We start from the raw sequence: 10,349 nt of genomic DNA on the forward strand, positions 1-10,349 counted from the left end.
AAGGGAGCTGCTCTGATGCTGATTCACTCTGTGCTACTCTGTCCTGTCCCCCCTGGACACCAACGTGTCCAGAGCCCATGTGAGGCTCAAAAGAGGAAATAGTCCTCAGCAAGATTCAGCTTCTCTGATGGGGCACAAAGAGAGCCCCAGGAGGAAGGGATGCTCTCAAGAGGCAGGGCAGCTGGGAGCACACAACATTCTTGACCCTGTGTCCTACTGAACTTTGCTTGCTCCACAAATGGCTCGGGGGCCTTCACTTTACTTTTCCTGGGAAAATTTGGGCTGGGAGATCACAGGCAAGGCATGAGACAGACAAAGCCAGGATCCACCTCACTGCCCCAGGAACAGCCATCCACATCGTGGAGGAAAGAGTTTTGGGGACAAGAGAGATTTTCCCAGCCACAGCGCTCCCCACAGGCAATCCCAGCTGTACTGAGGGACACAAGGGATGCCCAAGCTGGCCCTGCCTGCCTGGGTTGGGAACAGGCAGGAGGAGGGCAAGCAGCCCAAGGGAGCATTTGCACAGCTGGATCACGGACTGGAGAACCAGGACTCATTGTTCCCAGCCCAGGTCACTGCACAGCATTTCCATGGAGAGCTGGCATGGGGGATGAGGCCAGGGCTGCTCCAGGAGCAGAAGGAAAGTCAGCAGCTGCAGGCACCCGAGATCTCCCCCATGTGGCTTCATGTCCTGGCAGGGTCAGGAGTTAGAGCCTGGCATTTCTGCAGCTCAGCTGAGTATTCATATTCCTAATTTATCCTGCCAAACCCCTGAGCATGCAGGGTCCTCAGCAGCACTCAGATTCCCAGCATCTGTTTGAGCATTTCCACATTAACATTTCCTAGTGGGAACCTCCTGGTGAGAACTAGTTAAGGGACAGCCTTGCAGAACCCAGAAGGATGGGGGCTTCACCATGCTCACATCTGCTCCTACTCACTTTTAAGTCCCCCAGTGACAATGCAGAGCTGCCAGCAAAGGCACCAGTGCCCTGTCCCCTTCCCAGCATGGAGCTGCAGGCAAGAGCTGCATGAGGGGGCAGCACTTGTGCTCAGCCTCTCCCTGCCTCCTTCTCATTTAGCTGTCACTTCAACAAGCACGGGAGTCAGAAATAAACACCCTGAGTTGTGCATGTGCTGTCAAACTCCCTTGGGAATCCTTCCTGACCACTCTGCTCCACTGCTGGGAATTTTGTTTTTAATTAAAAAGGCAGTTTTTATTTATGCAGGCTGAAGCTGGGGGTGATGTCACATGCAGGTACAGGAAGGGCACAGCCACTACCAGGCTCCATTGTCCACCATACCAAAACACTGGGGGGGCAGCTGGAGGAAAGCTGGCTGTACACAAAGCTCTGGCTTCTCCTTCAGCTCCTCAACTGCTACAGCACATGAAAACATGCCAAAAATACAGCACGTTTTCCTGGTGCCGCCCTTCCAGGCAAGCCAGCTCTCACACAGAGGGGAACAGGGCAGGCTCCCCAGTTCCTTGGGGTCTGGAAACCATGTGGGATAGGGATACCCAAGGACACAGCACAACAGGGCTGGTGGAGCTGCCCTGTGAGCTGGGCACTGATTCCAGTGCAGTGTTTCAAGGGGATTCCAGAGAGATTTTAATCCCCCTTTCTTCAGCTGAAGCAAAGCCCAGGCCCTGAGCAGTATCATGGCTCTGACCCATGATCCATCACCCACTCCCCAACACACCTCCACCCCATTGTTGCCTCTGCCACCATGCTGGAGGTCCATTTGCTGTTGCATTGCAGGACCACAGGGTGTCACAGCCCTTCCACCATGCTGGCAGCCCTTGGGAATAGCCAGCAGGGAAATAAGCAGCTCCTCTTTGGCCCAGCTCACAGGGAAAATGAGATAATCCCAGGAGCTGCACATGGAGGATGTTACAGGGTCAAGGCCAGATTCCTGCCCTCACTCACCCTTGCTCTGTCTCACACCAGGCTCTCCTCAGCCTTCCTCCCTTGGAGAAGGACGTGTGATCTCTTCAGCTCCCTGACCTCCATCCAGCCTGTGCAGCAGAGGTTTAATCAAAGGAGCAAAGAACATTTTACCTACTCTGGAGGCCCTAAAAGACAGCTCACAGCCTGTGCCTCCAGGATTTCTCCATGGACCTCTCTCATGTCTGCTAAACACAACAGGACCAGTAGAACAGCCTTATTTATCCTTCCCTCCATGCTTGGCCTCTCCCTAACCCTGGCCAGTGCTGGGCTAAAGCATCTCCATCCTCACTCTGCTCCTTGCAGGCCAGCTCCACCACTGCTCCATGCCTCAGCTTCCCCACCAGTAACAAGGACAGACCCATCAGAGTCTTCCTGGCAGGATCAGAGCCAGAAACTGACACAGAGGGCAGGTCATGATTGCCCAGCAACACCTTCTCACTGCACCCGCTTTGGCTGGGCCAATACCATCCAAAAAACTGCAAATCCCCTCAATCCAAGACAGGCTGGGGCTGTATCCCTCTGGAAGAGCTGTGGGTAGGTGGGGATGCGCTGACCAGTGCACAGAGAAGAAAGCCATGAGCCAGCAACCCACTCAGCTCCTGGGGGAGCATCCAACACCAGCAGGTGCCCACACAGGAATGGGGATGCTGAGTTGGGTGACCCAAGAGGGGTCCAGCACCACGGGCACCCAGAGCAAAGGCTTTCCAGCGTGACAGAGAGCAGGGGGTGACAGTGAGCAGGGGGTGACCCCGAGCCCCCGCTGTGGTTCAGCTCGGAGCCGGCTGTGCTGCGCATCCCGGAGCCAGCCGTGCATCCCGCATCCCGGAGCCGGCCGCGCATCCCGCATCCCGGAGCCGGGCTGTCTGCCGCTGCCGCTTGCCCTCTAGCGGCACAGCCGCCTTCAGACGGGAATAGCGGAGCGGAGGAGCCGGGATGCGCCGGGCTCCGGCAGCCCCAGCGGGGCTTAGCGGGCAGGCTCGGCCGGGCGCTGTGGGACACCCACGGGGATGCTCGTTTGTCACCGCTCCCGCACCAACAGCCTCGGTGTGGAGCTTTCGGGGAGGAGCGGGGACAGCCGTGGTGCTGGTGCTGCTTGCATGGCTCTCAGGAACCTGGAGAACCATGTGAGACGAGCGAGCGGCTGGTCCTCATCTCATGTGGGCACAGAGTGCTGGGTTATCCAACCACAAAGTGCAGCCTCTGAGCAAGGAACTCGCCCACAACACCTCCTCAGCAGCAGCTTTGCTGTGCAGAGGGGAGAGCAAGAGGATCTGGGGAGAGCAGAGCCCACAGGCTGCTGTCAAACACCTGCTTAGAAAGCACTTAGAGCACCTGTGGAAACCCCATCTGCAGGGAGCACCAAACTCCTGCTATTCCACAGAGCCTGGCAGTAACACTCCGAGTTACAAGCATTAGTAACACTCACTTTGGAAGCCTGGCAGGCTTAGGGCTGGGTTTATTCTCCACTTGTCAGCAACCCCCTAAATGGGATCCACCAAACCCAGCCATAAACTCCAGGACAACACCAAGCAGGGGCTCTTCACTGAGCAGGACAAGCTGGTGTGCCAGGGTGGCACTGGGAACCATCACCAAGCTCAATCTACCTTCAGGGCTCCCCAAAGGTGATCCCATGGGACATCTCAGGGACTCTGGTAGCTTCACTGACAGGCCCAGCATGGCTGGGTGCATGGCTGGTCACAGGGCTGTGGGAGACCTCAAGCAACCTCATGCCAAAGCACATGAAGATGCTTTGCTTTCACAGAGGTGAGCTAATAACACAAAACAGACCCAGAGAGCTTTCCCTGACTGAGCTCTACAAAAGCCTCCATGGACAACAAGGCAGCTCCTTCCTCAGTCTCTTCTTCCTCCCATTTAACATCTGTCCTAGACCTGAAACACCTCTGTCTCACCTCTCCAATGTAAGGAGACAAGCCATCAGTCAGAACCAATTTAGACCTCCCCAAAACCTGCAGGACATGAGGACTTGGGACACATCCCATGCACCCTGAAACCATCTGGGCCACCAGCTCCTCCTGTCAGGCCAGCAGCTCAGGCCCCATGTTTGGCTCAGAAGAAGTCTGGGAAGTGCTGTCAGGCACCAACACTGTCTCCTTCCTGAAGAAACACCTGACATCACCTGTGCCCGGAAAGTGCCTCTCCCAAGGATTGGTCAGCAGACAGATCGACAGGAAGAGCAGGGCAAGGAGCCAAGAGCCAGCCACAGGAAAGGGGGAGGACACAGATCACTGCTCCTGGCTTAACTCACCTCCAGAGCATCAAGACCATATATCTCAGCCCAACTCTTTGTCTCAAATAGCTCTGCACCCTTTTCTGTCCTCAAAGCTTGGTGCTGTGCCCGCCTTCCCCATCCTGACATCCTTCAGGAGAGATGCTCTGCATGAACAAGAGCCCTGCAAATCCAAGATGGATTTAATTAAGGATCTTTTTGATCATCTCTGGAGCAGCCAAAGCCTCTGGGACCAGGAGCTGGGAGGCTTTGGGAATGCAGAGCCCATCATCTCTGGAGAGTAATAGTACACAAGGCACACTGGGCACAGCGTGGCTGATTCACAGAGAGGAGAAAAGTTTGTGCCTGCTGTCTGAAGCAGAGCAGTCAATAATTTGAGCACCACAGGGGGCTTTCTCATGTCTGTTTGGGTCACCAAAGCAAGTTCTGCTCCCTCCAGTCCTTCCAGGAATAGGCCTGCCCTTTCTTTCTTGCCTCCCTCCCAGCCACAGGCACAGAGGAGCTTTCCCTGTGCCTCAGCTCTCTGTGCAGCAGCAGGGAAGGGGTGCTGCTGCTCCAAGCACCCCCTCTCTCTCTCTCTCTCTCTCCCCCTCTCCACATGCTGCCAGCTCCCACCAGCGAGTGGGGGCTGCGCTGCCGCTCCCCCCGCAGCTCCTGGCGCTGACGTGGCACTGCCACCCCCAGCACAGAGCTGCTGGGACAACCCAATAGCACAGAATAAAGATTCTCTTCTTGTCTATGGAGAGAGCAAGATGCTTCTCTTGGCCCAGCCAGTGAGACCCAAAAATCCTGCTCCCACTCTGGAGCAAAACCAACGTCCTCTTGGGTTGCTCTGAATTCATCTCATCTTGTTGAAAGCAGCTAGGAGCTGCACAGATCCACCCTGACTATCCACACATTGAGTGTATTTCACCAGAAGAGCCCCCATTCTCCCCTGGCAAGGCTGGCTAAAGAGCAAGGCTTCCTATACCAGGGACATCTCCCTACCTCCAGGGAGCCCAGGGGTGACACACGCAGGCCACCACCGCCTGCCTAGCAGCATCTCCGCAGTGCCATAGCAACAGCTGAGGAGTAGGGAGGCCCAGATGGCAAACTCCTCCGTCTGTCCTTCCCCACGCACGCTGCCGGCGCATGCAGGCGCTGCCCACGCTGCCAGCGGGGTGATGAACCCCCAGCCCGGCCACCCTGGCACCCCAGCACCCTCCAGCCCTGTGTGTGCAGGGCTGGGGACCCTCCTGCCAGGTCCCCACAGTGCCAGGGCTGGGGACATTCCTGCCAGCCCCATGTGTGCCAGGGATGGGGACCCGCTGTGACAAACACACACACGGGGGCCCAAGGGGTTCTGTGCCACAGCAACTCTGAGATCAAAGTTCTGCATCTGGGCTTGCAATGAGTAAAGCCCCACGTCACAGGGATGAGCGTCTCTGTAAGTCACACCTGGCTGGGGACACGGCAAAGGCCACCCAGTTGTACGGGAAAGGTGACGGCACTGAAGTGCCCCAATCCTGTGTGACCTCTCCTGAAATTGGGAGGGGGAAGAACAGAGCGTGGCTCCAAACTCAGCCAGGTCCAAGCTGGCTCTCTGGCTGGACAGGGCTGCTGGCAGCTCTCACAGGGCTTTGTGTGCAGGATCTCATCTCCAGGGATGCCACCCAAAATCAGGTAAGTTTCTGGGCATGCTGGGAAAGGGTAGAGGGACATCAGCCAACCCAACCTCCTCCTCAGGGCAGGAGCCTCCTGCCTTTCCCCTGCCTCACCACTGACCTGGCACCACCTGGATTTGCAAGGCTGTGTGTTACTGTCCCCTTCAGCCCAGCCAGGGCAGGAGCCACCCAGCCCTGACTTTTACCAAAAGGAGGATGTGTGGGAAGCCAGAAGCACCAGCAATTGAAGCAAAAGCCATTCCTTGAAAGGTGCAACAGGATGGTGGGGTACCACACTGAGGTACCCACAGGGCTGGCCTGCCCCACCATCCTCCCTGGGCAGCGCTACAGCCTGGTTGTCTCCTGTAACTCTTCTGTTGTCTTCACCTCACAGGGTGTCATCAGCCCCTGAGAAGGGATATAAACCCAAAGCTTCTGATGGCTCCACCCAGTTGGGGTGGGCTGGCATGGAGGGGTCTTGCCCTCCCTTGAGGAGGTAGCATGGACAAGCCCTCCAAGATGGCTATATTGGTTTGTTTAACCAGCTCTCTGAGTGGGCTCTGGCAGTCTCTCATCAGCAACACTCAAGCCCTGATTTGGAAGCTGGGCTCTCTTTAGGATGTGAATAAGGCTCTGCCTGGTCGCAGGGTTGTTCCACTACCCCACACTCCATTTGCTTTTTCACCAGTCTCAAGATGGAGCAGCGACCACCACCTTCCCTGGGCCTGTGGGGATGTTCCAGCTGGGTCACTGCACCCCTCAGCCACTGGGACAGGACTGAGCCTCCCCTGCTCACCCCCAGCCCAGGGGGAGAAGGTGCTTTTGCCCCCTGGCTGCCCACAAGCTGCCTAAAGAGGCCAAGTCCCTTGTGAGCATGGCAAGCAGGGGGAAAACACTGCTCCTTGCCCAGCTGAATCAGCCTCACATGCCAGCAGTGATTCAGCCATGACCAGGCTGGGCTTCTAGGCACCCTCACCCCAACACCCATGATGATGTCAGGGCTGGCAAGGAGAGGCCTGACATCAGCCTGAAAGGGTGCAGGACCTGCTGCCTTCCACACAAGAGCATGAACATGGTTCAAGTCTGGCTCCCAGCAGTGACCCCTTTGCTGGGAACCATCCCTGCCACATAAATCAACTCTGTGCTCACATAAGCATCCCCTATAAACCACCACTGCCTCCCCAGTAAGAACAGACCCATGTGGAAAGTTTTCATTTGTGCACATTCTCAGCCCCTTGAGAGCATTTTGGGGTTCACCCCAGCCCTGTGCTCCAGCCCTCCCAAGCCCAAAAGGGGAGGCACGGGTCCAGCAGATATGCAGGGGGTATAGGAATGTGCTTTGCTCACTGCGAAGCAGAGAGACATATGAGTTCCAGCAAAAACTGGCACCTTCTTCTCCTTCCCCAACTTAGGAGAAGCTCCTTTCCAAAAAAAAATACCCAATATCTGTTTCTGGAGTTTTCCATTTTTTTCCCCCACTTCTTTTTACAGACTGCTTATCAGCATTTTTCATTTTCAAAGCAGCAAAGACATTTTCTGGGCACAAAGCACTGGTGTAATACTACCTCTCCCAGTAGTTCAGATGTCTGTGCAATCTGACAACGCACAGTCGCTCACGCTGGTGGCTCCCAAACCCTTCCCTGCCTTTCCTGCTGCTCCCCGGCCCCCAAAGGGTTAAAACTAAACCACAACAAACAGCGAGCACAGGGGAAAAACACGAGTTTCTCCGACTTGCCCAGCATCACCCTCATCCCTCCAGCATCGAAGGGAAAACACTCCAGCACCACGGCGCAGGATAAATATGGGGCAATTGGGAGGGGAGTGCTACATTGGCTCCCCCCATCTACTCTCCCCATTCCTGCTGTTTTTAGGGAGGTTTGCTAGGAAGGGGGAAGGCAGGGCTGTGGATTCAGGGTCAGTGACCTGCTGAAAACCTGCCTGGGTATCTCATGGACCCGTAAGCAAACAGGGAAGGCAGCTCCCGTCATCTTTACCCAGCAAAGGTGATGAGCAGAGCTGCGAGAGAGGCACTGCAATTACTCCATGGCTCTGCTGCAATTGCACTGTGACCAAATAAAACAGCCTCAGGAAGAGACCCAAAGCCCTCTCCCTCCGTGCAACCATGCCACCGAGGTGAAAAAAATTAAATAAATAACCCTCCATTACTCATTTCAAACCTTGCTGCATTTCACTGCCAGAATAAAGGATTCCACCTCTTCCCTGCTCAACTCCCACTGGCAACTTGCTCTGGGGGCTACATTTCCCTAAATGCTCACATTTCAATTAGCATTAGAATAATGAAATGGCTCAGAGTTCATCTCACCCAAAAATGTACTGGAAAATAAAGAGCAGAGATTGGAAGCAATGAGGAATTTTTTTTTTCACACACACACCAAGAGCATGATGGATTCAGAAGAGGGAAATATATTCCTTTCTCGACTCCACACTGATGAGATTAACATGGGCTTTGCTAACTGCCTCTCCAAACAAGGATAATGCAACTTCAAGTTGATTTTCCAGATAAACAAGCATGCAAACAAACGCAAAGTGCTCAACTAAAAATATCTCGCTGCTCCGATGCTTCTCCCCACTGCCGCCACCACCCCGAACCTAAAACACACAAATCCTATCGGGGCACCACGACGAGTTACAAAATTGCAACAATGTGAATTAAATAAGCTACTTAAGGAACATCTCACTGTCCTATTTTTTTTTTCTCCTCTTAAAAATGCAAAACCGCAGATCCCCTGATACACTCAGCCAGGGCAGGGAAGGGAGAATTTTCTGATGTGGGGATGTAAAAAATAATGACATTTTCACTGGATGCAAAGTCTCAAGAAAGAAAAAGCAGTTCAGAACTTGCTTTTCTCGCCCAATTCGGGTGAATATGTGGCGGCGTGTGGCTGTGGCGTCCGCGTTCCCCTTGCAGAAGCAAACAGTTAAAGGAAGCAGCAGCTTTAGCATCTTTGCCTGCTGCTCTCTCTCCTGCTAAGGAATCAGATCTCATTTACTTTATTCCTCTTAAGCCTTGGCCAAACTGTTGCTGGGCTTTCTGTGATGGTCTTTTTCTTAAGGGGGATGGGGTAAGGGAGAAGGCAGATCTGCATGCTGCGCCCGGGGAGCCGAGCCCAGGCAGCGCAGCGATGCCGGGGGCACCTGAGCCCCGCACGGGCAGCGCAGCCCGCGCCCTGCCGGGGAGGGGGAGCCCTGGGGGACCCCCACTTACATGGAAGTGATGTTCCTTGAGATGTCCGTGATATTGATGCTCGTGTTGCCATTGCTGCTGCCTGAATCCTGCCCTTCCAAGAGAGGGAAGAGGTTCCCATCATCCGGCTTCTTGCAATTGATGTCTGTCTTGCTGCAAAGACAATTAGCAGGGCAAGCCAGCACCGAAAGCAGATAGTCTCCCCAAATGCTCCAGAGCAAAAAAACCCTCCAGAAAGTGCACTTGGTAGGGCAAAGAGAGACATCCATCTCCGATTGCTGCTTCTAAAAAAGAGGAGGAGGAGGAAAGGGGGGATGGAGGGAGGGGAAGGGGGGGAAAAGGGGGAAGGAAACAAAGACAGAGGGAAGGAAAAAAAGAAAAAAAAAAAACAAACAAAAAAAAAAACAACAACAACAAAACCTCAAGCGATCAGCTGCAAAAATCCTCCAGCAGATGAAATCATGCTGGCAGCTGGCTGGGAGAGGCTGTAATTCCCGCTAGGGCAGCGGCCGCGGCCGCGGGCGGGGATGGATGCATGCCGGCCCGGCCGCCCGCCGCTCCCGCAGCCGCTCCGGAGGATCGCAACGGGAGGCTGGGGAGGGAGGGATGGGAGGGGAGGAAGGGAGGGAGAGAGAGAAGCAGCCGGGGAAATAAATAAATAACAAAAACGGTGCGAAAGTCACCAAGTCCCACCTACTGGGCAGAATTAAAATTGACACACCTGCAAAAAAAACAGACAGAGGGAGAGGAGGGGGCGATCTCCCCTTCCCATCTCTTCCCTCCCTCCCCCGGCCTGGCCAGCCCTGCTGCGGCGGGCACAAAAAGCAGGGGAGGAGGAAGAGGAGGAGGAAGGCTCTCAAAGAGAACCGGGCTCCGCAATAAAAAGGATTCCCCACCCCCCTCCCTCTCCGCTAAAAATCAGTGGAGGAGGAGGAGGAGGGGGGGAGAGAGGGGGAAAAACCCCACTGCTGGAGCCCAGAGGAAAAGTTGAAGCTGGGGTTAAATTTGTGCTGGGGGAGAGCAGAGGGGCTTTGGCTCGGCTCCTGCTTTCTCAAGCTCTTTTGGAGGACGATGCTGCCTTTCGCTTGGTTGTTGGGTGGGTTTCCCCCCCCCCCCCCCATCCTCCTCCTCCCCCAGTCCGGACATAAGGGTGGAGAGGAAAGAGAGATTAAACTGAACTGGAAGAGAATAAAAGCCAGTGTGGATTACAGCAATTTAAATGTTTTTTCTTCTTCTTTGGAGGATCCTAGCGAGAGAGGCAGATCAGACGGCTGGGTGTGAAAAACGCGACTGAAGAGCATCCAGGA

At 54.9% G+C, this 10,349-nt stretch overlaps 1 protein-coding gene across 3 annotated transcripts in view; it reads right to left on the reverse strand.

The window, feature by feature from the left end:
* NTRK3 (neurotrophic receptor tyrosine kinase 3) overlaps positions 1-10,136 on the reverse strand; it is a 216,391-nt gene extending 206,255 nt beyond the window's left edge. The window contains exon 1 of one of the 3 annotated variants that reach the window (XM_005483447.4): positions 9,064-10,136. In XM_005483447.4, the coding sequence (XP_005483504.2) occupies positions 9,064-9,311 (248 nt within the window). In that variant the 5' untranslated portion in view covers positions 9,312-10,136. The remainder of the gene's footprint in view (positions 1-9,063) is intronic. The other 2 variants (XM_074549225.1, XM_074549226.1) reach the window with 2 other exon arrangements.
* Positions 10,137-10,349: the final 213 nt, after the last annotated feature.

Source organism: Zonotrichia albicollis, chromosome 11, assembly GCF_047830755.1.
Source record: "Zonotrichia albicollis isolate bZonAlb1 chromosome 11, bZonAlb1.hap1, whole genome shotgun sequence".
Lineage (NCBI taxonomy): Eukaryota > Metazoa > Chordata > Aves > Passeriformes > Passerellidae > Zonotrichia > Zonotrichia albicollis.